Raw genomic sequence first — 27,420 nt, 5'->3', positions numbered from 1 at the left:
CTTTCTGCCATAAGGGTGGTGTCATCTGCATATCTGAGGTTATTGATATGTCTCCCGGAAATCTTGATTCCAGCTTGTGCTTCTTCCAGCCCAGTATTTCTCATGATGTACTCTGCATATAATTATACTCTCGGATTATCATATTAATAACAATTTCACACTTATGCCAACTGCTAGGCACTAGGCTAAGTGCTTTATTAAGAAATAACTCATTCAGTATAAATCTAGAGTAGTTGGTGACTCTTAAATGAGAGCTACTAAAGAGTGATTAAAGCCTTTTCTGTTCGTTTAGGTGCTCAGTTGTGTCTAACTCTTTGCTACCCCATGGACTGTGGCACATCAGGCTTCCCTGTCCTTCACTATCTCTTGGAGTTTGCTCAAACTCATGTCCATTGAATCAGTGATGCCATACAACCATCTCATCTTCTGTCGACCACTTCTCCTGCCCTGAATCTTTCCCAGCATCAGGGTCTTTTCTGATGAGTAGGCTCTTCACATCAGGTGGTCACAGTATTGGAGTTTCAGCTTCAGCCTAAGTCCTTCTAATGAATATTCAGGATTGATTTCCTTTAGGATTGACTGGTTTGATCTCCTTGCAGTCGAGCAGACTCCAAGAGTCTTCTCCAACACCACAGCTCAAAAGCATCAATTCTTTGGCATTCAGCCTTCTTGATGGTCCACGTCTTACATGACTACAGGAAAAACCATAGCTTTGACTAGACGGAACTTTGTTGGCAAAGTAATGTCTCTGCTTCTTAATATGCTGTCTAGGTTGGTCATAGTTTTTCTTCCAGGGAGCAAGCATCTTAATTTCTTGGCTGCAGTCACCATCTGCAGTAATCTTGGAGCCCAAGAAAATAAAGTCTCTCATTGTTTCCATTGTTTCTCCATCTATTTGCCATGAAGTGATGGGACCAGATGTTATGATCTTTGTTTTTTGAATGTTGAGTTTTAAGCCAACTTTTTCACTCTCCTGTTTCACTTTCATCAAGGCTCTTTAGTTCTTCTTCCCTTTCTGCCACAAGGGTGGTGTCATCTGCATATGTGAGGTTATTGACATTTCTCCTGGCAATCTTGAGTCCAGCTTGTACTTCATCCAGTCCAGCATTTCGCTTGATGCACTCTGCATATGAGTTAAATAAGCAGGGTGATAATATACAGCCTTGACACTCCTTTCGCAGTTTGGAACCAGTCTGTTGTTCCATGTCTTTTTTTTTTTTTTTTTTTACTTTTTTTTTTCTTTTTTTAATTAAAAAAAAATTATACATGTGTTCCCCATCCTGAACCCTCCTCCCTCCTCCCTCCCCATACCATCCCTCTGGGTCGTCCCAGTGCACCAGCCCCAAGCATCCAGCATCGTGCATTGAACCTGGACTGGCATCTCGTTTCATACATGACATTTCACATGTTTCAATGCCATTCTCCCAAATCTTCCCACCCTCTCCCTCTCCCACAGAGTCCATAAGCCTGTTCTATACATCAGTGTCTCTTTTGCTGTCTCGTATACAGGGTTATCGTTACCATCTTTCTAAATTCCATATATATGCGTTAGTATACTGTATTGGTGTTTGTCCTTCTGGCTTACTTCACTCTGTATAATAGGCTCCAGTTTCATCCACCTCATTAGAACTGATTCAAATGTATTCTTTTTAATGGCTGAGTAATACTCCATTGTGTATATGTACCACAGCTTTCTTATCCATTCATCTGCTGATGGACATCTAGGTTGTTTCCATGTCCTGGCTATTATAAACAGTGCTGCGATGAACATTGGGGTACACGTGTCTCTTTCCCTTCTGGCTTCCTCAGTGTGTATGCCCAGCAGTGGGATTGCTGGATCATAAGGCAGTTCTATTTCCAGTTTTTTAAGGAATCTCCACACTGTTCTCCATAGTGGCTGTACTAGTTTGCATTCCCACCAACAGTGTAAGAGGGTTCCCTTTTCTCCACACCCTCTCCAGCATTTATTATTTGTAGACTTTTGGATCGCAGCCATTCTGACTGGTGTGAAATGGTATCTCATAGTGGTTTTGATTTGCATTTCTCTGATAATGAGTGATGTTGAGCATCTTTTCATGTGTTTGTTAGCCATCTGTATGTCTTCTTTGGAGAAATGTCTATTTAGGTCTTTGGCCCATTTTTTGATTGGGTCATTTATTTTTCTAGAGTTGAGCTGTAGGAGTTGCTTGTATATTTTTGAGATTAGTTGTTTGTCAGTTGCTTCATTTGCTATTATTTTCTCCCATTCTGAAGGCTGTCTTTTCACCTTGCTAATAGTTTCCTTTGATGTGCAGAAGCTTTTAAGTTTAATTAGGTCCCATTTGTTTATTTTTGCTTTTATTTCCAATATTCTGGGAGGTGGGTCATAGAGGATCCTGCTGTGATGTATGTCAGGGAGTGTTTTGCCTATGTTCTCCTCTAGGAGTTTTATAGTTTCTGGTCTTACGTTGAGATCTTTAATCCATTTTGAGTTTATTTTTGTGTATGGTGTTAGAAAGTGTTCTAGTTTCATTCTTTTACAAGTGGTTGACCAGATTTCCCAGCACCACTTGTTAAAGAGATTGTCTTTAATCCATTGTATATTCTTGCCTCCTTTGTCAAAGATAAGGTGTCCATATGTGCATGGATTTATCTCTGGGCTTTCTATTTTGTTCCATTGATCTATATTTCTGTCTTTGTGCATGTCTGGTTTTAACTGTTGCTTCTCTTCTGCATATAGGAGGCAGGTAAGGTGGTCTGGTATTCCTATCTCTTTAAGAATTTTCCAAAGTTTGTTGTGATCCACACAGTCAGAGGCTTTAGCCTAGTCAATGAAGCAGAAATAGATGTTTCTCTGGAATTTTCTTGCTTTTTCTATGATCCAGCGGATGTTGGCAGTTTGATTTCTGGTTCCTCTGGCTTTTCTAAATCCAGCTTAAACATCTGGAAGTTCTTGGTTCATGTACTGTTGAATCTTGATTTAGGGAATTTTGAGCATTACTTTGCTAGCATGTGAAATGAGTGCAATTGTGCAGTAGTTTGAATATTCTTTGGCATTGCCCTTCTTGAGATTGGAATGAAAACAACCTTTTCACATCCGTATGTGACTATTGGAAAAATCATAGCTTTTACTATATGTACTTTTGTCGGCAAAGTGATATCTCTGCTTTTAAATATGCTGTCTAGTAGTTTCATTCATACATTTAAGTGAGAAATTTAGCAGGAGTTCATAAGGAGTGAATGCAGATGAAACAGCTGTGAAAGGAATCTCTGCTTTGTCTTTGCCTTTGTATGAGGTTCCATGGGCTGCTCCCAGTCATTGATGATTGAGTGTGGCAAGAATACCAAGACAGGCTGTGGGGGTGGCAGTGTAGTATAGTGGGTAAATCCACGGCCTAGCTTAGAGTACTCTATGCTTAGAGTACTTAGGGAATAATAATAAGTCACTAACGGTCAAGTTTATTCAATGTAAGGTTGAAAAATGGAAGTAAAAATAGCTCTCTCATAAAATATCTCATAAAATAACTGTCTTATAAAAATAAGGATATATGCCATTGTATATGTTTATCATTAAGCACAACTTTATATAGCACTCACTAACCTTCTATAAATTCTAGTTGGTATTGTGGGTTAATTGTCTTTTGGCTTTTCTCTGCCCAAGCAACAAATGAGAGAAAAATGTGGATGTGTATTAATTCAGTGATTCTCAAACTTTAGTGTGTGTGAGACTCACCCGGAGAACTCCTTAGGACAGATCATTTAGCCCCACTCTCAGAGATGCTGGTTAAGCAGTTCTCGGATACCACAGGAGAAATTAGAGGGTGCAGAAACTTCCCAAATGCCTCTGCTGCCCGGGAATTGCTTTAGAACTTCTCCTTTAGAATTGTTAATATAAACCTTTATCTCCACCTAGTGGTTGATTTAGGAAATACAATGCATATACACTTTATTACATTTCATTTAATCCTTGTAAGTGCCTTGTGAAATAAGTACTCTCTTCATTTACAAATCATGAAACTAAGATGCAAAGAGATAAAGTGATTTTATTAAAGTTTGACAAATAGTACATGAAAAACTGATCATTGGATCCAGACTGTGAGGCTCCAAAGCCGATGCTCTCTTTCAGTTTATGTCTAAAATACATTTTCCAGATCAGTTCCTCTAGTAATTCCACTTTTGAGGAAGTAATCAGAAATATGGACAAAGAGGCATAAAGATATTTATCACAACATTATTTATTATAGTGAAAATTCGTAAGAAACTTTTAAGTCCATCATTGAAGGGAATGATAATATAGTATATACTTCAGAATATTTTACAGACAACAAAAATGAAGCTTTAAATATTTTTAATTGTATGGAAATTTGTTGCATAATGTCAAGAGGGAAATGTCAGCTAATTCATAAAATAATTACTTCAAAATCTCCTTCCCATATACATATAAAGGAGAAAATAGGCCAAAATATTAACATTGGGTAGTGAAATTATGTGTTATTTTTATTTGTTTACCTTTTCATTATTTGCCAAATAGTCTATGATGAGAATGTATTTTGGTAATTAGAAAAATTGTTATTTTAAATCAATAACATTAAAATTTGGGAAATTCTAAATTTCTATCCATTTACGTGTGAAGGAAAAGTGACATTTATTTAGCATCTGCTCTGTGCTCAGCAAAATGCCAGTTATTGTGAGGGATAGTTACGTGAGATGAATAAGAACTGAGTCTCACTTTCTCTCTTCTATAGGTAGAACTAACTGGGAAAAACCAGCACATGATATAAAACAGCGAGGGATTAAATATAAAAAACTATGTGCTGTGAGCTTTAAGGGAAGCTGGGGAGTTTAGGGCTGGTTAATCTTGGAGGAGATATAGTATTAACGGAATAGGGCCTTCATGGATAGAATAGAACTTTTTAGAGTAGAACTACACGAGCCAAGCAAAGAGACAGGAAGACGCATAACATACTTGTAAGAATAGAGACAGGATTGGCCTGCCCCTCTTTCTTTGTGTTCTCTTATCGAGCCTGTCACTTGCATGCTTCATTTATACAAACCCCCTCAAATTGGTAATACTCCATTTTTTCAGTGATCAACACCTTTCTGTTTCTTTTCTGGTGAGTGTTCAGTTATCCCTTATTATAGGAAATAGCCTAGGACTTTGCCACTCCAACTTTGATCTATTGATACCAACTGGCTGATTTATTATCACCTGGGAGTATTTTCATAATACAGAATTGCAGGCCCCTCTCCAGATCACAGAATCAAAGCCTGCATTTTAAAAAGATCCATGTGCACATGAATGCCTAAGAAACTCTGGCGTAGCATGCAACACTGTCAAAAGTAGCTTGAATCCTAGGTAAAGGAGGCAGTTGCCGACATGGTTTAATAGCTGAGGGACTGACAAGGTCCTGACCAAACAAAGTTTTCTACCAGTGTTCTTCTCCAAATATGTGTGATTTGACTCACTCTTTAAGGGCATGCCTACATGTTAACCAACACTGGAGAAGGAATGTTTTTGCCAGGTTAACCATAGCAAATACCTGCTTTATACAGTGCAGAAAGGAATGAGGCACAGTTATTTGATTAAGTGCAGAGGAAATTACTGTCCCATTTTGATGCAGCACAGACATGAAGGATGTGTGTCCTAAGGGAGATGACATGGAGCACTATGATGGCAGAGGATCTTTGATTGGGGAGGGGATGGGGCACTGAGGGCAGCTTCATCTGTTTCACAGTTATATCTGTGTTGACCAACAGCTTAGTTTCCTCCTTGCTCCTTTTTTTGAAGAGTTCTGCTCCATCAGCATGGTATTCTGTTTTGTTACCTGTTTATTTGTGGTGAATTCAAAGAGAGAGAAGAAGATCCAGCGACTGATGTTTTGGGGCTAGGGATTAGGTGCAGAGGCATGGAAGAACAGATGGACAAACCAAGAACTATAACTCATTGTGAAATGATGATTACCTATTTTCTACCAAGTACAGTTCTTCTGAGTTTTAGCTGGATACTTGGCCTGAGTCACAGTGAAACCTTTGAGGTTTTGTGAAGGAAAGACAGCTGTTGATTTCAAGTCCTTTATTTCTAGTTCCCTTTTGGGTTTTTAGAAATAAAGTTTGGTTTCCTGAGGGCAAGATGAATCTTCTTTACGGTCCTCAGGGTCACGACTGAGGGAGACCAGTTAAGTGAGGCCAGAGATGTGTCAAAACAAATGATAAAAGTAACTCATATGTCATGTCTTGTAAATTTCTTTTAAGATGTATAAAGTTAAGACTGATGTTAGTTCAGGGAATCCAAAAAGCCAGGGAATAATCTCTGTGATAATGGCTACTAGGCTGAGGTTTAAGGGGTGGTTCGACCCTATATTTCATCATCCTATTTAGCTTTTTGCTCAAAGTAAAAAAAAAATGTATGTCTTCCTCTGGCCAATTGGCTCAGTGGCCAGGTACCCCTAGAGAGATCTATTATAGGCTATGAGACAGAAAAGCTTATAAAGCAAGTATTTGTTAGCCTTGCTGAATTATTTCCTATGTTTGTTATCCTCAGATATTATTTTCTCCTTTAATTTATCAATGAGTCATCACCAGGATATATCTAGTTATTTTAGAATCAGGAGGTGATGACCACTAGACATAGGAACTCAGCACAGAAATTGGGCCATGGTGGTCAGATGGGGGCACTCAAGACAAGAGGGGGTCACTTTCAAGGCCTGCCATCCCCACTGTGTGCACCTTCATCTTAGAGCTGATTCTTTGCTTAGCAAGGGCACACAAAATAATTTCTTTAAGAAACTCAGCCCTGGTGTCTGGGTTTATGGAAGAATGCCTGTGGTGGTAGTGATGATGGTGGTGAGATGAAGAGTCGTCTTCTACAGAGATGTTCCCTCCCCCCTTTTCTCACTGTGCATTCTCAAATTCAGTAGATGTTTTTGTTCCACTGTGCTTTTACATTTTATATTACAGTGGTCTCAGATGACAAATTAAAGCTGTGGTGCCTCATAGATAAAGATTAGTCGACATATCTGCCAAAAAATATATGATCTATGCATTTTGAGGAAATACTGAAGTGAATGAATGTTTTACAGTGAAAGTATTTGTGTCTAGATTAAAGAAATCATTTGAAAAGAAGTAGTGAAACATAACAATGTAGTTTTATTTTGATGAGGATAATTCTTGAGAGACAGTTGTAGATAGAATAAGTTAATAATTTTTCAACATGTGATTAAAATCTGGTGGTGGTGCTGGTGGATTTAAGCAACTAGTGGACTGGCCTAGATAATCTACCTCTAAACCCTGAGATTCTACAATGCAAATGTTGCTGAGTATATAAAGCTATGGAGTATGGCGGCTCATTTAGCATCCCAGATGGTGTACCCACAGGACAAGCTTACTGTGGTATTTTCATGGGAGCTTTCAAAGCTGTTTAAAAACCAATCAATAAATATTTATTGGCTATCTACTATATGCAAGACACTGTGCCAGGGACTCGAGAAGACTCAAAGGGAAAGATTCCTTTTCTCAGGAAGTTTTCAGCGTATTTTCCCAAGGGTCTGAGATCTTCTTATGAAATCTGTCCTAGGAAACTTTCTCCTAATAAACTCCTAAGAGCCAACAGGTAACTTTCTGGATAATTTGGATAATTCTTCCTCTCTGGGAAGGAATATACAGAGAGTAGGCCAAAGTGCCATTAATAAAAACAGAAAAAACACCTAGATGTATTCTAAGCAAGGCAATATAGAAGTATCTACTTCACAAAATAATTTACACTATTTAAACAAGATACAAAGAGAATGTGTCTGTGAATAATTCTACCAGGGCATGAAGAATAAGTAGTAGAATACACTGGTAGGACCACTTATACTGTACTACTAAAGAAATTAACCTTTGGGTATTTCTCTTATTAGGATAGCATTACCCTAAAGATATTCTCTAGATCCTGCAGATTATGAGTTGATGATGGGGTATGGCAAGTCCTACTTTTTTTTATCAGGATGCTCAGTTGAAGAGAGGGAGTCCTTCCCTCTTTACCTTCTTAAGTCTTGTCCCCAGGCTACTAGGTCTGGGTAAATATCCTCTTTTCCCTTATTCTTCCTTTTGAATATGTTCCTCTCACTGAGCTGTGTCTACTTGGTAAAGACCATACGAAAATTAAAAATAAAAATATGTATCAGTGTCTACTATTTCCAAAATATGTTCTGCAATGATGGTTAGGCTGGGCCAAGAAAAAAATCAGTATGGAATTTAGAGTAAACACAAGGAGGGAGTGAGATGTCCATGCAGTCTTAAGTTATGCAAATGATATAGCAGAGAAAAAGATGAAGAAAGGAGTCAGAGAAGAAAGAGATTGACAAGTGATACACTGGGAAACAGAACAGAAAGCTGAGAAGAAAAGAAGAAAAAATTGAGAAATTGGATATAAAGACTAGTGATAGTTAAAGGTATCTTACTACATAAAAAGAGAGAGTGCAAGATGGGGAAGGAAAAATAAAAAGCTAAACACAGAGTGGTTGATAGAAATAAAGAAGGAGGATTAAAAAAGGAAATGATAAAGGTGAAGAAAGAGGTAGTGGAAGAAAAATTGCAAAAGAGAATATTAACCAGGAAAAAGACCAACACAAGGAAGTAAAAAGTACAGTGCATTAGGATTATATTGATGTATAGATATCCATACATAAAATGGCAAGTTCATCTGCTTTTCTGTCTTGCAAATGCAGACAATTTTGCAAGTATGGAACTTTGAGAGGAAAAGGAAGAATCAGCAAGCACAAAGAAACTAATCCAGACAAGTGGATTACAAGTTTCAGGGCAATGGTGGTCAGAGCCTTCCTTTTTTTTTTTTTTAAAGTCTGTGCTAATTAGTGACAATACTGACTCTAGCAAACCTCAGAGGCCCAGCCTCCTGTGCTGGAGTGGGGAAAAACAAGGATCACCAAGAAGGTGAGATACTTAATCAAGTCTTGGGGGAGAAAATGTCTGGAAACCACTGTAGAATAGCAGGTATTTTCCTTCCCCAGAGAATACTTGCTGGAGATGATTCCTAGGCCTGAAGTAGTAAGCAGTCTTGAACCTGGTCCTGTGGATTGGTCCCTACTTGAAGAGGATCAAATGGAGTGTGATCATCTGCATTAAGTGGGTCTACATTTATATTCTGAAACTGTGCCCCAGTGGCTAACTCAGCCAATGAGTTAGGAATTTCAGTAGGCATAATTGGATCCCCATCAAATGAGCCTTGCCTTCCAAGACTAGATGGAGTCCCAGTGCTGGAGGTGTAATACTTTGTTAATTTGGAGTCAAAACATGGTAACTTTAGTATGGTAGATGGTCTTTGTTGCTGCCTTTTGCCCCCATTTCCTTGCACTTCACTTGGAATTCCTTCTGGCTTGGGACCTTCATCAGGTGTATCCATAACAAGCTGCTCAGGAGTAAGATCAACAGGTCTTTCATTGAGCTGGTTGCCTTCTAATGTTTGTTCCAAAACATGGTTTCCATCTTCAAGATCACTTTTGAGGCAAGGTATATTCTTTGATTGAAGGGAACTGGCTTCAGGAAGGGGCCTAATTCCCCTTTGGCTCAATTGATTATTTATAGAACATGGTGTGTTCCTCCTCAGAGTGGACACGTCATCTCTGAAAGGACTTGGGTTTTGACTTTCTCCAGGAAGTCTTTTTTCTGAGCTGTTTCTTTGGCCAGGTAGGATGCTTGTTGGGGAAATAGTATATCTTTCATGCTTAGTATGACTGTCTTCTGTATAGAGAGGGCTGGTGTCTTGGTTTTCCCCTGGTGCAAGACCAAAAAAAAGAGTGTAGTCTTGTAGAGCAAGTGGATTGTCCTTGGGCCCTATGGAGCCACCAGCACAGCAAGGGCCTCGCTGACTTAGGTGAAATAGACGTGTTTCTTTTTGACTTCCTGGGTAATGTGGAGGAATTAAGTCTGGAAAAGCCAAATGTCCTCCCTCTGGTGAATTTAACCTAGTGATTTGCATGCCATAATTCAAATTCTCACCTTCATGCCATGTTGGATCTTTCTGAAGCCCAGTTGGGGAGTTACTGAAATAAGGCTGATTCTCCTTGTGGTATGGTGGACTAGCAGGGGCTTTGGGTAGATTCGTTGGCTGACCCCAGAAAGTTCTGGTAAAATATGGCCTCCTTTCTTTCTGCCCTTGGACTTGAACCATGTGGTCCCAGGAATTCCAAGAAGGAAACATAGTGTTTTCTTCTTGTCCAACAGCATTAGTAGGATAATAGCCCCTGTTCTCCACAAGCAGTGGTATAGTGGGAGCAGTATTATATGATGGAAAGTTCTCATCTGGGCTCCAGGGGTAAAATTCACCGTAAGGAAAATACTCCCTGGGTTTTGGTAGATTATCTAAGGAATAGGGAGAGTATTCCTTTGGTTGGTTTGAGGTATATTGCTTGCCTTCATACCTAGCTGTTGGGGCTGTCTTAAAGTTCGACTCATCTACACTCCATCTCGTTTGTCCTGGGAAAGTTTCATCTCCAGTTGGATCAGCTGGGCCTTCTTCATTATAAGGGATTGTCTCTTTTGGATCTGGAGTATTCATGGGATAGTGTGGATTTTCAGATTGCCCCATTGTATTGGGAGGATCATTTCTTTCATCCCAGCTATTACTTCTAAGGTATGGTGGGTTTTCCCTGCGGTCATAGGGGTTGTAGTCAGTGTAGTAAATACGTCCTCTAGAGCCAAGGGAAGGATGAGGTAAGTGTTCTTCCTTCCTTCCAGGATCTTCCTTAAAAGGTGGAGAGATTTCTTGTTGGTTCCAAGTATTTCTTCCAGCAGGAAAACGTTCCCTTGCAGGGGAAGGAGATCCCTCAGGGTACACAGGCTGATGTGTACTGTGCTTTATTTCTGGCTGATTAATTTCTGATTCATATGGAATTCTTCTTGGTTCTAAAATAATCCCTTTGGGCAAATTCTGGCTTTGGGTTTGTCCATTAGAATTTGGGGTTCCTCTGGAATCTCCTCTGGGGTAATAAGAGTTTTCATGTTGATCTATAGAATTAAAATTTGGGACTAGAATGTTACCCTCAGGGTGAGGCAGTTTATAGTTTGATTTAGTAACTCCATAGTCTTGAGAGTTTCTCCAGGGGCCATTTGGATCCCTTGTAGGAATGACTATTCTTTCTTTTTGACTTACTGGCTTCTGTTTTGGATTTTGGATGTTTTCATTGTGGCCAGTAGTACCATGTTTGGGACCCAGAGGGGCAATAGTTCCCTCAGGTTGTTTACTGGGCCCCTCAGGCTTTCTTCTGAAATTTACTGGATTTCCTGCATAATTGGGATAATTGCCCCTTACGGTGGAGGCATAAGCTCTGCGATATATTGGATATCCTAGATGAATTGCTTGTTTGCCTTCCAAAACAAAGGAGTTCCACCGAGGAGCCCTTTGAATTTGTTGATTTCGGTAAAAAGGCCCATTACGTCTGTTCCCCATAGAGGTACCAGTAGGATGCCATTGTCTTCCTGCAGGAAAATTTCGAATGTTAGGATATGGATAATTTTCATGAATATTTGTCTGACTTGGTCTCCACGGGGTTTGACTTCTTGGAACTCCTTGGCCGGAAACATTTACTACAGGGTTGTTTTGAACTGTAGGGTTGCTCACAGTGTTAGGGTCCTGACCATTGTTTCCTGCTGGGCTGGTGTCATTTCCGCCTTGACCCGCTCTGGGACTGGGTGCACCTGGCTGGGTAGAGTTAGTCTCAGGAACTGTTGAATTAACAGAAGGATCTGTGGCTGGAGTCTCTGTTTTAGGAGGATCTTCTTCTTTTGGTTTTTCAAAATCTTCAAACATCTCTTCTGAATAATAAGGAGGACGGCCCCCAAATCCATGATATCCAAAAAATCCAAAGAAAGGGTTCTGTAGGAAGAAGATGGAAATAATAATTGCTCTCTGTTTCCCACTGTGGTGTTGCTTGGAATTTTTTGAAGGAATAGAAAAATCTATTTGTGATATATTTTTAAAATCACCACTGGTTATGCTTTCTTTCTTGAAATTTGATTCTTCCTTGGTTCCCATTACCTTTCCTCCTTCTGGTACTCTTACTTTCTGAGCAGTACTTAGTTTTCTCTTCTTCGGCCTGGATTCTAAATCTTAAGTTTTTTTTTTTTTTTTAAGAAATCCATCTTCTATCCACCTTATTCTGTTCTCATTTAACACACCTGCTTTGAGCAATCTATTACAGGCCAGTTTTTCAATATGGATAAATGCCAGTGACTCATAAAGCCATAATTCTGGTGCATGACTCTCTCCTGAGGTTGAGACAGCAAGACTGCTACATTAAAGATCTTATGAGTACCTCTAACTGTATGTACCCAGACTAGACTCTTTTCCCCCACACTTCATTCTCCAGTGTTCTATATGTAATGAGCATTCACCACTATCTACCCAGTTTCCTAAGTTTCCACTCTGTTTCCCCCAGACAATTAATGACCAAATCTATAAAATCTGAGCTTCCCTGGTGGCTCAGCTAGTAAAGAATATGTCTGCCAAGTACGAGATCAGGTTCAATCCCTGGATCTGGAAGATCCCCTGGAATCCGAAGGAAATAGCAACCCACTCCACCGTTCTTGCCTGGGAACTCCCATGGACAGAGGAGCCCGGAAGGCTTCAGTCCATGGGGTTGCAAAAAAATTGAACATGACTTAGTGACTAAACAACAAACAGCAACCCAGTTTCCCAAGTTTCCACTCTGTCTCCCCTAGACAGTTAATGACTAAATCTGTAAAATCTAAACCTTTGCCCCACCCGCTTTATCCCCAATAGCCCTGTGCTATTGCAACAGGTTTCTCACTGGTTACTCTGGATATAATTTTACTTTCCTCTAATCTTGCCTCTCAATTGCCATCAGAGTAGTAGAGGTTGAGGGGTGGGTGTTTGGGAAAGTTCTGTCACTTTCCTCAAATACTAACTAAAGTTGCCCTTACCTTACAGGATAAACTCTAAACTCTAAACTCATAGCATAACATACAAACCATGGTGCTAAAGAGTGGGGCTCTAGACAAATATAGGTTAAAATCTCTATTCCACCAGTCCTAATAGTATGACTCTGGGTTAACCTCAGTTTATTCACTTGTAAAAGGGAAATAATAAATAATATCTACCTCATAGATTATCATGAGCATCAAGTGAGGTCAGGTCAATAATAATAATATTATATTAAGAAGTATACTATATAATATAGTTTTATGTGTATATATATATATAAAACACTTGTCAGGCACTTACTAAGTACTAGGCACTGAGTTTTATATATGTTACCTCACTCGATGCTCATAATTAACCATGAGCTTCACAGGTTCTATGAAGACCTACATGACCTTCTAGAACTAACACTAAAAAAAGATGTCCTTTTCATCATAGGGGACTAGATTGCAAAAGTAGGAAGTCAAGAGATTCCTGGAGTAACAGGCAAGTTTGGCCTCAGAGTGCAAAATGAAGCAGGGCAAAGGCTCACAGAGTTTTGCCAAGAGAATGCACTGGTCATAGCAAACACCCTCTTCCAACAACACAAGAGACAGCTCTACAACACATGGACATCACCAGATGGTCAATGCTAAAATCAGATTGATTATATTCTTTGCACCTGAAGATGGAGAAGCTCTATACAGTCAGCAAAAACAAGACCGGAGCTGACTGTGGCTCAGATCATAAACTCCTTATTGTCAAATTCAGACTTAAATCGAAGAAAGTAGAGAAAACCACTAGGCCATTCAGGTATGACCTAAATCAAATCCGGCACAATTATACAGTGGAAGTGACAAATAGATTCAAGGGTTTAGATCAGGTAGACAGAGAGCCTGAAAAACTGTGGATGGAAGTTTGTAACATTATACAGGAGGCAATGATCAAAACCATCCCCAAGAAAAACATAGAAAGGCAAAATGGCTGTCTGGGGAGGCTTTACAAATACCTGGAGAAAAGAGAGAAGTGAAAGGCAAAGGAGAAAAGGAAGGATATACCCATCTGAATGCAGAGTTCCAAAGAATAGCAAGGAGAGATAAGAAAGCCTTCATAAGTGATTAATGCAAAGAAATAGAGGAAAACAATAGAGTGGGAAAGACTAGAGATCTCTTCAAGAAAATTAGAGATACCAAGGAAACATTTCATGCAAAGATGGGCACAATAAAGGACAGAAACAGTCTGGACCTAACAGAAGCAGAAGATATTAAGGAGAGGTGCCAAGAATACACAGAAGAACTGTACAAAAGAGAGCTTCATTGACCCAGATAACCACGATGGTGTGATCACTCATCTAGAGCCAGACATCCTGGAATGTTAAGTCCAAGTGGGCCTTAGGAAGTATCACTACGAACAAAGCTAGAGGAGGTGATGGAATTCCAGTTGAGCTATTTCAAATCCTGAAAGATGATGCTGTGAAAGTGCTGCACTCAATATACCAGCAAATGTGGAAAACTCAGCAGTGGCCACAGGACTGGAAAAGGTCAGTTTTCATTCCAATCCCAAAGAAAGGCAGTGCCAAAGAATGCTCAAACTACCACACAGTTGCACTCATCTCACACGCTGGTAAAGCTCAAAATTCTCCAAGCCTGGCTTCAACAATACATGAACCGTGAACTTCCAGATATTCAAGTTGGTTTTAGAAAAGACAGAGGAACCAGAGATCAAATTGCCAACATCCACTGAATCATCAAAAAAGCAAGAGATTCCAGAAAAGCATCTACTTCATTGACTTTACACTAAAACCTTTGTGTATATCACAACAAACTAGAAAATTACTAAAGAGATTGGAATACCAGACCACCTTACATAACTCCTGAGAAACCTGTTTACAGGTCAAGAAGCAACAGTTAGAACCAGATATGGAACAATGGACTGGTTCCAAACTAGGAAAGGAGTACATCAAGGCTGTAGATTGTCATCCTGCTTATTTAAGTTATATCCAGAGTACATCATATGAAATGCTGGGCTTAATGAAGCACAAGCCAGAATCAAGATTTCTGGGAGAAATATCGATAACCTCAGATATGCAGATAACACCACCCTTGTGGCAGAAAGAGAAGAACTAAAGAGCCTCTTGATGAAGGTTAAAGAGGACAGTGATAAAGTTGGCTTAAAACTCAACATTCAAAAAACAAAGATCATGGCATTCAGTCCCATTACTTCATGGCAAATAGATGGGGAAACAATGGAAACAGTGAGAGACTATTTTCTTGGGCTCCAAAATCACTGCAGATGGTGACCGCAGCCACAAAATTAAAAGACAGTTGCTCTTTGGAAGAAAAGCTATGACAAACCCCTAGACAGCATATTAAAAAGCAGAGACTGGAAGTTTGGAACTTTCCTGGAGACCTTTGCCTTTCAACTCAAGGGGTGCAGTTTCTAATCCCTCATCAAGGAGCTAAGATCCCACTGCCCAAGTAAACCAAAACCTAAAACAGAAGCAATACTGTAAAGAGTTCAGAAGAGACTTTTAAAATGGTCCACAGAAAAATAAATAAACTTGAAAGCTTAAAAGAAAAATGAAAGCAGAGAAATTACTTTGCCATCAGAGGTCCATCTAGTCAAGGCTATGGTTTTTCCAGTAGTCATGTATGGATGTGAGGGCTGAACCATCAAGAAGGCTGAGTGCCAAAGAATTGATGCTTTTGAACTGTGGTGTTGGAGAAGACTCTTGAGAGTCTCTTGGACTGCAAGGAGATCCAACCAGTCAATCCTAAAGAAAATCAATCCTGAATATTCATTGGAAGAACTGATGCTGAAGCTGAAACTCCAATACTTTAGCCACCTGATGCAGAGAGCCAACTCATTAGAAAAGACCCTAATGCTGGGAAAGACTGAAGGCTGGAGGAAAAGGGGACGACAGAGGACGAGATGGTTTGATGGCATCACTGACTTGATGGACATAAGTTTGAGCAAGCTCTGGAATTTGGTGAAGAACAGGGAAGCCTGGCATGCTACGGTCCATGGCATAGCAAAGAGTCGGACACAACTGAGTGACTGAAGAATAGCAACAAAGCTTCAGTTTATTTGTATAATGAGAGTATTAGATGATCACTTAATTGCCTTCTGAGTATAACATTCTAAGGTAATTTTTCTTCATTCCTGTTGACTGGTTGTTCTATCACTGTTCACAGTCTAGATCAGCCTTGAGCAAAGGTTATTAGGCTTGCTTTTTAGAGAGGGGGCAGAGAGAGAGGGGGAGAGAGAGAAAGAGAGAGAGAGATTGGTTTCAATACATGTAGAGGAGAAATGATACATCACATTTGTTTTAGGTTACTTGGTTAGTTTCACTTTTTAAAAAAATCATGGGTGCTTGAGCTACAGATTCACATGTTGGATTTTAACTTTCTTGTTAAAGTGAAGTCGCTCAGTCGTGTCCGACTCTCTGCAACCCCATGGACTGTAGCCTACCAGGCTCCTCTGTCCGTGGGATTTTCCAGGCAATAGTACTGGAGTGGATTGCCACTTCCTTCTCCAGGGGAATTTCCCAACCCAGGGATTGAACCCGGGTCTTTGAACCCGGGTCTCCAGCATTGTAGACAGACGCTTTACCGTCTGAGCCACCAGAGAAGCCCTTAAACTTTCTTGTTAGATAGGGATCAAAAAAGCAGAGACTTTCAGAATGTAATAACTCAGTGAAGAATGTAGCTTTACTTGTACTTACCCCACCTTCTTCATTGCTACCTGGTGGACGTCCAAAACCTGGTGGTATCTTCTGAAAGGTGAAAACCATAATGAGCACAGAGAAAAAGCACTTTTTATTCTGCCATTTGATTGTAAATGCCACAATGTTTTAAAAATAGTTTGTCAATGTTAGCACTGTTGCTGGCTTTTAGTTTCTGAGTCATTTGCTCTTACAGCCTAGCTATTAATAATTATGACATAACTATCAATGAATTCTTGTAAATACAAAGACCTTAACTGGATCCTTGGTTATGTTACTCAAAATACCATGTGTGGCTGCATCTCCTAGCAGTCATCCTGTCCCATCACCAACACACACACACACACACACACACACACACACACACACACACACACAGAAAGGGGAGAGAGAGAGAGAGATTTGAGTGCTATGAGGATCCAAACATCCACATTAGAATATCTAATAATGAGGATTAAATAATGATGTTATTTTAAAAATGTTTACATTTAAGTTGACAAACTGACAACCCATCCTGGATTATTACTGTAATATTTTTATACTCAAAACCAAGGTTATTTTCCTAATCAAACTTGGAGGTTGAGTTTCTGCACATGGGAGGGTTTGGAAAAGCAATTCAACTCCCACAGAAGTTTTATGTAGATGAGATTAAAAGCTATTTCAGCCAGAGAATCACGTTTATCTGCTTTTTCAATCTTTACCTGGTACTGTCTTCGTTTTCTTAGTTCATTATTGCCAGTAAAAAGGATGTCACTCTTACAGGGAAAAAAAATAAGGAAGTTTTACTCCTTGAAATTTTTCCTTGGTGATAAGAAGCCTTCTTGGTTGTAGAGTTGTAGACAAGAAAAAATGATGCCATAGCTGAATGAAGCATCACCAAATATTTATTATTGTTGTTTTTGTTAGTTCAGTTGCAACTGACCTTTAATGTTTCTTTAGATAGTTTATTTTGCAATTCATATTTTTAAATGCTTATCATGCAATTTCATTATTTTGCTTTATTTTGATGATTTTACACTTTAAAGGATTCTTATAATTATTATTTTGCAAGATTCCTTATAATGTGTCTCTGGCTAGAAATTAGAAGGTATTATGGAAAGATCTTAGTCTAGTCATTGTTTTAAAACTCTATTTGTCATAATTTCCCCATTACATTGAATGAGGATAATCTTTGTATTTTCTAATCTCTTGGGTGAGGAATAGTAGTGAAGGGGCACAGCCCTTTGAAATGAATTCATTAACTAAGTTATTAGTAGTGTTGGATGATTTAGGCTCTGTTCATGTCACCAATTTGAGTAAAAGATCCTTTTAAAAATTCTTCTTTTTCCAATAATGCATTATTACTGATGTGATGATTTTGTGTCATATTCTCTACTCATTGGCATATGGCATTCTATTTAGAATGTATGAACTCAAATTAGCTTGAGATACAACATGATAATATTATTTTCAATTCTAATTTAAGGGAAAAACACTCACATGTGGAATATGCCACGGTGGCTGTTGATAGGGAAATAGCCCATTGCCGAATGGTGGGAATGCCTAGAACAAAGGAATCAGAGTGATGTGGAAATAAGAATAAACGAAAAATGAAACAAACCTATTAAAGACAATTGTTTGGAACTTGGAGGTCTACATCTTCCTTTGCATTAAACTGTGAACGTTTAAAGGGCAGAGATGATAATAATAACACTTAGTATTATTGAGCACTTATGTTCTAGGTAATGTGTTGAGAATTTTATATTGGTAAGCTTATTTAATCCTCATATACCAATGTAATAATGTGCTGTCATTATTCTCATTTCACTTAAGATTCTGAGGTTCAGAGAAATTGAGTCACTTGCCCCAAATCTCATAGCTGATAAATGATTGAAGTCAGGATTCCAACCCAGGAGTGTTTTTTCATTCACCTTTGTATTCTCTACAGCTGTAATAGGTCTGATTATGAAAGGTTAACCAACTCAAGACAATGATTTATAAGCTCTACACTGGATGAGATTGAGAAACCATCTGCACATCTTGCTTTAAGTCAGGGCTACACTTATGCTAATCCTGAAGTCCTGGAAGCAGTGTTAACTTTCAGGGCAATGTTTTAGATCATTGAAGAATAGATCTGTAAGGGACTTGGAGAACATTTCATTTACTTGTGATGAACGTGGAGTCTAGAAGGCAAAATGACTTGCTCAGGATCATACAACTAATAAGGTCCAGGGTAAAATTCGAATCTGTGTTCCCTGATCCTCTGTTGGTGCGCTTGTTCATACCATGTTGCCTCTGTAGTTTATTAGGAGCCTCTTTAGGGCAACAGTACATGATTCTATTTTGTACATCAGTTCAGTTCAGTCGCTCAGTCATGTCCAGGTCTTTGCGACCCCATGGACTGCAGCACGCCAGGCTTATTTTGTGCATAGTGGTACCCATATTGGGGAGCACTGGAGAAAGTGTGTTTATGGGGTGGCATTGTTCTCCCAATCCTCCTGAGGCCATTTATGACTCTGGTTTGGAATTTTGCTGGACGAGCCTCACCTGAGGTGTCTGGGTTTCCTCCTCTTGTGGCTGAGCTGTGGTGGTTGATGGCTGCTTTAAATGCTGGTTTGGTGGGGAGTCGGTTGGTTGAGGCTGGTTGGGACTCGGGGTCTCAGGAGCTTGATCTGTCTGTTTGGGTGCTGCGGGAGATGAAGGCTTCTGTGGGCTTTTCTTGTTGGGTGGTGGCTGAGGCCACATGGGCATCTGGTACTGTGGGAAGAGCTGAGGGAGCTGTATACCATTTCCATAAAAGGGACTCAGGTGTGCCAACTGTAGGGTAGTAAATAACAGTGAAGTTACATGAGGGCTGAGATTCCAGCTCTCCCCGCCCTCTTCAGTCTGTCTCTAAAACTCGGCCCAGGAAACTTACGTCAACAGTGGAAGCTTTAAGCTCTTTACCTGGAATTTCTTTACATGTTTTCTTACAGAAGTGATTTTCAGTCTTGCAGAAAACCAACCAAAGCAAAAGGCACAACTAGGTGAAAAACTTCAGTTAAAAAATTTGGCTTATAATTTTCTAACTTTGAAGCCCTGACTCAGGTAAGAAAGAAATGTATAATTCAGGTTACAGAGGAGTTGATATCAAGTTCACAATTCCTGTGACTTGTTACAAAAAGGAGACAGAAAGGAGAAAGAACAAAAAAGAAGACAAAGGAAGTGAGAGTGTTAAACAAAAGAAGGAGAAAGAAAGAATAAAAATGTTATGTGTGTAAACATCCTTATATGGGGCTATGCTTCTTGATTACTGGTGAATTCTCATAATTCTGTTTTCATAATGAACATCTCCACAATTACAAGGTGGCTGCTTCTAAAGGAAATCAACCCTGAATATTCATTGGAAGGACCGATGCTGATGCTGATGCTGAAGCTCCAATACTTTAGCCACCTGATGAGAAGAGGTGATGCACTAGGAAAGACCCTGATGCTGGGAAGGATTGAAGGCTAAAGGAGAAGGGAACAGCAGAGGATAAGATGGTTAGACAGCTTCGCCAACTCAATGGACATGAATCTGAGCAAAGTCTGGGAGATAGTGGACAGAGGAAACTGACATGCTGCAGTACATGGAGTCACAAAGAGTTAACATGACTTAGTGACTGAACATCAATAACAACAGGGAAGCAAAAGTAGTTATAATCTGAAAATGGTAATGTATGAATTAACCTCTTACAACAGTAGTTCCCATTCAAACATTCCCTCTCTGATATATCACCAGTCTCTATCTCCAGTCTTCATTAATCAGTCTTTCACTGTCTATGGTTGACATTCACACAATAGTGTGCAGATGCCATGTGGATTGATGGAAGGTGAAATTGCAACCTTGCATTAAGATGTGAGATTTGATGATTAATTAAGTTGGTAAAAATTTCAAACCCCTGGCAAAGTTGCTAAAACTGAGATTGAGAGTTTGAAAGTTGGGTCTCCTAATAGATAAAGAAGAAAAATTGACAATGATGATAATTTTAGGTGAGGGACTTTAAAAGAGAATGACTTGAATGAAAAAGATTAAGGTAAAATTGATGAAGTCAATTTTTTTCCCCTGCAGTGGGTCTCATGATCATGTCATAAAAGTTGAAAGTAAAAAAAAAAAAAAAAAGTTGAAAGTAACGTATAGTATTATTGTACTATCATAAAATCTTTTCAGAAAAATTATGCCCCAAATTTTTACTCTAAATTAATAATGGATTCATTATTAATTAGTTATAAGAGTTAGCACATAGTGGAAAGTATAATCTAAATTTTAAAAATTAGATAAAATTAATTTCATAATTTTAGTGTTATCTTTCAAGATAATCCACATAAAACTTTACCCTCCCCCCCAGCATTTACCTATGTTATTTTTTTGTTCTCATTATTTGTAAATATATCTTGTGTGTCTTAGAACCAACTTTTTTCAGATATAAAGAAGCAGTATAATTAATAAATGGTTTTTATCTACATGAAAGTACAATAGATGCAATGATTTTACTTCTTTGAAATTCTTATAATGATTATTAAAATGTGAATAATGATTGGTATCTTTATTAGCTGAGACAAACCATATAATTATCTGTAAATGAACAGGAAATCACTAGAATTAATATAAGTGTAACTTACATGCGGGAAGTTCATAAAGTTGAAGTGACCATAGCGCATCATCTGTGACCAAAGGAATTCATTAATGTGGCAGAAAGTGAAAATTTTATTCAATGAAATCACAAGAAATAATTTTCTGATTTTTAGGTACAGCTGTCATAATATCTTTTACTAATTATGCATGAATTTAAAATAAGTATGCAATTCAGACTTTTCTGGTGGTACAGTAGATAAGAATCTGCCTGCCAGTGCAGGGGACAAGGATTCAATTCCTGGTCTGGGAAGATTCCACATGCCATGGAGCAACTAAGCCCATGTGCCACAACTACTGAGCTCACATGCCCTAGAGTCGGCATGCCGCAGTTACTGGAGTTTGTGCACCTAGAGCCTGTGCTCTACAATAAGAGAAGCTGCTGCAATGAGAAGCCCATGCACTGCAATGAAAAGTAGCTCCTGCTCTCTGCAACTAGAGAAAGCCTGCATGCAGAATGAAGACTCAGTGCAACCAATAAATAAATAACAAATTTTAAAAGTTTCCTAAAAAAATATATATATGCAACTGAAAAAACCTCTGTGGCACGTTATTTTTAAGTCAGATTTTATTTTGACAAGAATCAATATAGAATAATAGAGGATAAAAATAGTGTCTACTTTGAAGTTTTTTTAATGTTCTGCTCTCCTCTTTTGGCCTTCAGTACTTAGGAATTTGATATTCTATGAAAAGATGAAATGTATTTATATACTTAAGTGACTGCCTTCTAACAATCCCTGGTAGAAATGGCTACCTTTGTCAGCTTGAAAACTTAACAAGGAAACTAACATCAATTATAACAAAAATTCACATTTACCTTGAAAAGGAGAAGCACATAGGTGGGATAATGCTAGGGAAATAATTCACTTTGTCTTGATTTGAGAGTTTAAGAGGTAGAGTCTCTCTACATCTTTTATAAGAAATTTTATATATTGGAAAGTTTCCCAATAGTATCCTTTTTAATTTTTATTATTTCCCGCACTATGCAGCTTGCAGGATCTCAGTTTCCTGGCCAGGGATTGAACCAGGCCCAGCGTTGAAAGCCCAGAATCCTAACCAGTAGGCCACCAGGGAACTCCTTAGTATCCTCCTTTTCAAATGAACTCTAGGAAGGGCTCTGGAAAATGTCTCTCCTGAGACTGAACATACATACCTCCTCACTTTTACTGCTAAATCCAGGTATTCGGGGCATATGCATTTGCAACTGGAAGTGAGAGAATATGTGTGACAAGTTCAGAACATCGATTGAAATAAGTCCAAGAACTGTCCTCAAGCTGTGCAACAGCAGAACATAAAGTCCTAACATTTTAAAAATACTCACTGGCATAGCAATGGAATAACCAAGCAGGCTTAGAAAGACCAGGAGAATCTTCATTTTTCCACTTGGTACCTGGAATGCAAAACCGGATTTTATTTTTGAATTGTGAAGTAACAATGCTGGGGTTATCTAAGCATTAGATAAGCACTTGGTGCTTATCTAAGCACTAGCCCATCTGTTTGTCGAGGACAGTATAGATATATACAATCTCAGGGGCCTCTGCTGCCATGTTTATTTTGCATTAAGAAACTGTTAGATAGTTATTACCTAGTAGTGTTCTAATCTGCTTAAAAAGGAAAGATAAAAGCCAGAGAGGCAGAGACAGAGAAATACACTGATGCTTGAGAAAATGGTTCATAGCACTGAAATGTGGAAATTAGAAATTAGGAGTTTATCTTGAAAAATATAAATATTGGTGATTTTAAATTTCTAGTTGCTAGGCTAGTTTAGAAAGGCATAGTAGTGTCTGACTATATTCACCGTTGAGGATAATCTCAATTTGAATGATAGTACAATCCAAAATCAGTATTTTGAACACTCTATATTTAAAATAAATAACCAACAAAGACCTAGTGTATAGCACATGGAACTCTGCTCAATGTTACGTGGCAGCCTGGATGGGAGGGGAGTTTGGAGGAGGATGGATACATGTATATGTATGATTAAGTCCTTTTGCTGCTTACCTGAAACTATCACAACATTGCTAATCGGGTATATATCCCAACAAAAAATAAAAAGTTAAAAAAAAAAAACACACAAGAGAACAAAATCAGTACTTTGAGCTACGTTCTAAGGTGCTGTAGACCACATTCCATTATAAAAAGGCTAGTTATGTAAACAGGAATTTTCTAGAATCTATGCTTTTCTTCTTTCTGCTATTGTTTCTGTTATTACTGTTATTTCTATTATTTTATCTTTTTACAAATATTCAAGAGCTGGTAAAAGAAATAGGAGAAAAAGGCAAAGCTATAGATGGGTCTGTTTGATACTATAGACTTATATATGAAGTTTGGAGATTGTTTTCATGGATTTTATTTACCCCACTCTAGTTAATTATGCAAGGCTTGTATAATTAATTCTTGTATTTACATCTTTGAACAAGACTTATAAAGGTAATTCCTTAAGAAACTGTACCATTTGCAACAACACAGAAAGCCCAGAGATAAAGCCACGCACCTATGGACACCTTATCTTTGACAAAGGAGGCAAGAATATACAATGGAGAAAAGACAATCTCTTTAACGAGTGGTGCTGGGAAAACTGATCAACCACTTGTAAAAGAATCACACTAGGACACTTTCTAACACCATACACAAAAATACACTCAAAATGGATTAAAGATCTGTAAGACCAGAAACTATAAAACTCCTAGAGGAAAACAGGCAAAACACTCTCCAACACAAATCACAGCAGGATCCTCTATGACCCACCTCCCAGAGTAATGGAAATAAAAGCAAAAATAAACAAATGGGACCTAATTAAACTGAACAGCTTTTGCACAACGAAGGAAACTATAAGCAAGGTGAAAAGACAGCCTTCAGAATGGGAGAAAATAATAGCAAATGAAGCAACTGACAAAGAATTAATCTCAAAAATATACAAGCAGCTCCTGCAGCTCAATTTCAGAAAAATAAACGACCCAATCAAAAAAACGGGCCAAAGAACTAAATAGACATTTCTCCAAAGAAGACATAGAGATGGCTAACAAATGCATGAAAAAATGCTCAACATCACTCATTATCAGAGAAATGCAAATCAAAACCACAATAAGGTACCATCTCATGCCAATCAGAATGGCTGCTATCAAAAAGTCTACAAACAATAAACGCTGGAGAGGGTGTGGAGAAAAAGGAACCCTCTTACACTGTTGGTGGGAATGCAGATTAGAACAGCCACTATGGAGAACAGTGTGGAGATTCCTTATAAACCTGGAAATAGAACTGCTATATGACCCAGCAATCCCACTGCTGGGCATACACACTGAGGAAACCAGAATTGAAAGAGACGTGTACCCCGATGTTCATTGCAGCAGTGTTTACAATAGCCAGGACATGGAAGCAACCTAGATGTCCATCAGCAGACAAATGGATGAGAAAACTATGGTACATATACACAATGGAGTATTACTCAGCCATTAAAAAGAATACATTTGAATCAGTTCTAATGAGGTGGATGAAACTGGAGCCTATTATACAGAGTGAAGTAAGCCAGAAAGAAAAACACCAATACAGTATACTAACACATATATATGGAATTTAGAAAGATGGTAACAATGACCCTATATGTGAGATAGCAAAAGAGACACAGATGTAAAGAACAGTCTTTTGGACTCTGTGCGAGAAGGTGAGGGTGGGATGATTTGAAACGGTAGCATTGAAATATGTATTATCATATGTGAAGCGGATTGCCGGTCCAGGTTTGATGCATGAGACAGGATGTTCAGGGCTGGTGCACTGGGATGACTCTGGCGGATGGGACGGGGAGGGAGGTGGAATGGGGGTTCTGGATGGGGAACACATGTGTGCCTGTGGGTGATTCATGTCAATGTTTGGCAAAGCCCACTACAATATTGTAAAGTAATTAGCCTCCAATTAAAATAAATTAATTTAAAAGAAAGAAATGTAAAGGGCTTTGCATAGTGTCTGATGTATACTGAGTTTTAAAATAAATGCTATTGTTTTGTATTCAGCAAAAAAAAAAAAAAAAAAAAAGAAACTGTTCCATTTGCATATACAATAGACAAAAATAAAGGTTTTAATCAGAATGATATATTTTCATGATTTAGCAGGTGCAAGATGATTCCTAGCATATTAATCAGGATATAGCCACCAGTATTTGTTCATTCCTTTTCTTTCTTCTGTTGGGTTGGCCATGAACTTCATTCATGTTTTTCCATAAGATGTTGTAGAAAAACCCTGAATGAACTTTGTGGCCAACCCAGTATTTTCTGGGCATGAAATGATCTAGAAGTGACTTGAGCCAGTTTTTACCCTTCTGCTTGCTTCTCTAGAAGCACTGTAATTAGAGAACACTTCATCATTTTCCTAAACTGTAGGTGTAATCAATTACCTTTTATATATCAGAGAAATTGGAAGAGTACAATTAAACAAAGGAAGCAGTAGTATGTAAGTGCCTTTCCTACTAAATAAAGATTTTAGAATTATAACATTGTAGAGAATTAAAAATAACTGAAATTAATGTGTTTAATATAGTCTATAGCAACACAAAGAAGTTAATAAGGAGAATATTGGTAAATGTTTTCCTAAATCTACTTTCTAAGATTATGGCCCAAGATTTTGGGGGAACTTTTGTATGTTTAATTTCTCTCTTGCTTAATTATCCATCTAATTTCTATGGTAGCAGTCACTGAGATTCTTGATAACATTATATACTCATATAGGAATATGTGATCTTTTATTTTGTAAGTACAAAATGTCACTCATTTTCTCTTTTTATAAAATTAACATATTATGTCAGATGACTTTTAAGATTCATTCTGTGTCTAAAAGTTCATGATCAGATGAAAGTCTATACTTAGCTGTTTTTTCAAAAAAGTATTTTTAATTACAGTGATTGCTGTGGAATACAATGACTATGTAAGTTCTTAGCTCTAGTTCTAACATTCCATCTGTCAACTCAGATCTCTTTGTTTTTTTTTTTTTTTTGACATGTTTAAATAGTTTTATCTTCTCAAATGTACTTCTGACAATATTTAGTTTGATATGTGATCTGTTTGTATTAGGAAAAATAAATGAAAATACTCACCAAGTAATCTAGCTTAGGAGAAGAGGCTTCATGCCTACACTGCAGCAGCATTTTTTCACCAAAATTTTCATAAGCCTTTAAGAAAAGTATAGATTTTGCATGAGAAGAAACCTAAGTATAGAACTGAAGCAAATGAATGAAGGAACTAGTAGAAAAGCTTCAGATCTACCTTTATTAAAGAGTCTTCAAAATCGAGCTTAATCTTCAGTTCCTTTAAGAGTAGGGTAAAAGCTAAATCAGAAAATGACCCAGGCACCGTACTTTGAGATTCCTTTAGTGACAGAAGTTGACAAAGTTGACAAAACTTGATTGCTCAGTGGGGATGTGTACATTAGCCCAATGTTAAATGAAATCTAAGTAGTTTGGAAGAAAGCTTATAAGAAAAATAAATATACAAACTAAATCAAGAAGTTTGAAGTTTTATCAGAAGATTAGGCTATATAAAAATAATTATCAGCCAACATCAAAGAATGCAATCAGGAAGTCAATCAACATCTATGAATTAAGCTCATTATTTGAAGCTATATTTTTATGTTGATAATCTCTAATACTCACCCAATGCCAGTTAGATGCTCCAGTATATAAAAAATAACTTCTACCTGAACTTTGCTAACCTGTCTTTGAAATATATTCTTAATAGTCTACATTGAAAATAACTACAAGTTGCTAAAGCCAGGGAGATCTCAGGAGCTAGTCACATTTATTTCTTAATGATGAAACAAAAATTCTTCATAAATATGTCATGTTCTGTACCAAAAAGACTTAAAATAAAAAGATTCCTCCTTGTCAGAAAGCTTGGGTCACATTTAAGCACTGTTGTAGACCTGCACAACCAATCAGCTTTGAGAAAGATGGTTTTGCCGTCTCAAGAGTTTAAGGTGAAAAAACACATCCAATGTGAAATTTATAATGTGTTATTATAGAAGCTGTCAAATGAAGTCTCTCATTATGTATAATAACAGTCCATGAAAATGAGCTTACAGCAGTAAGATTTAGAAGATGCTTTCCTTGATGAATTTGGGATTTTTCAAGTATAGAAACTCTGTTTATACAAAGATATTTAGGGAACAAAGGTGAATATTAACCAT

At 38.1% G+C, this 27,420-nt stretch overlaps 1 protein-coding gene across 1 annotated transcript; it reads right to left on the bottom strand.

Moving 5' to 3' along the window:
• Nucleotides 1-8,846: 8,846 nt before the first annotated feature.
• Nucleotides 8,847-27,008, bottom strand: ENAM (enamelin). Its single transcript, XM_027544674.1, has 8 exons — nt 26,333-27,008; nt 22,571-22,639; nt 22,403-22,453; nt 21,240-21,281; nt 19,146-19,415; nt 18,099-18,161; nt 16,620-16,670; nt 8,847-11,851 (listed from the first exon to the last, which is right to left on the bottom strand). Exons 1-8 carry the CDS (start codon nt 26,381-26,383, stop codon nt 9,011-9,013), a joined length of 3,438 nt encoding a protein of 1,145 aa, XP_027400475.1. The 5' UTR covers nt 26,384-27,008; the 3' UTR covers nt 8,847-9,010.
• Nucleotides 27,009-27,420: the final 412 nt, after the last annotated feature.

Source organism: Bos indicus x Bos taurus, chromosome 6, assembly GCF_003369695.1.
Source record: "Bos indicus x Bos taurus breed Angus x Brahman F1 hybrid chromosome 6, Bos_hybrid_MaternalHap_v2.0, whole genome shotgun sequence".
Classification (NCBI taxonomy): domain Eukaryota; kingdom Metazoa; phylum Chordata; class Mammalia; order Artiodactyla; family Bovidae; genus Bos; species Bos indicus x Bos taurus.
This window is presented reverse-complemented; position numbering and strand designations above follow the sequence as displayed.

Coding starts and splice junctions, on each gene's coding strand:
- ENAM (XM_027544674.1), bottom strand. CDS start 26,383: ATGCTGCTGCAGTGTAGGCATGAAGCCTCTTCTCCTAAGCTAGATTAC. Junction 22,454..22,570: donor GTTATTCCATTGCTATGCCA/GTGAGTATTTTT, acceptor TCTCACTTCCAG/TTGCAAATGCATATGCCCCG. Junction 19,416..21,239: donor ACTTTATGAACTTCCCGCAT/GTAAGTTACACT, acceptor ACTACCCTACAG/TTGGCACACCTGAGTCCCTT.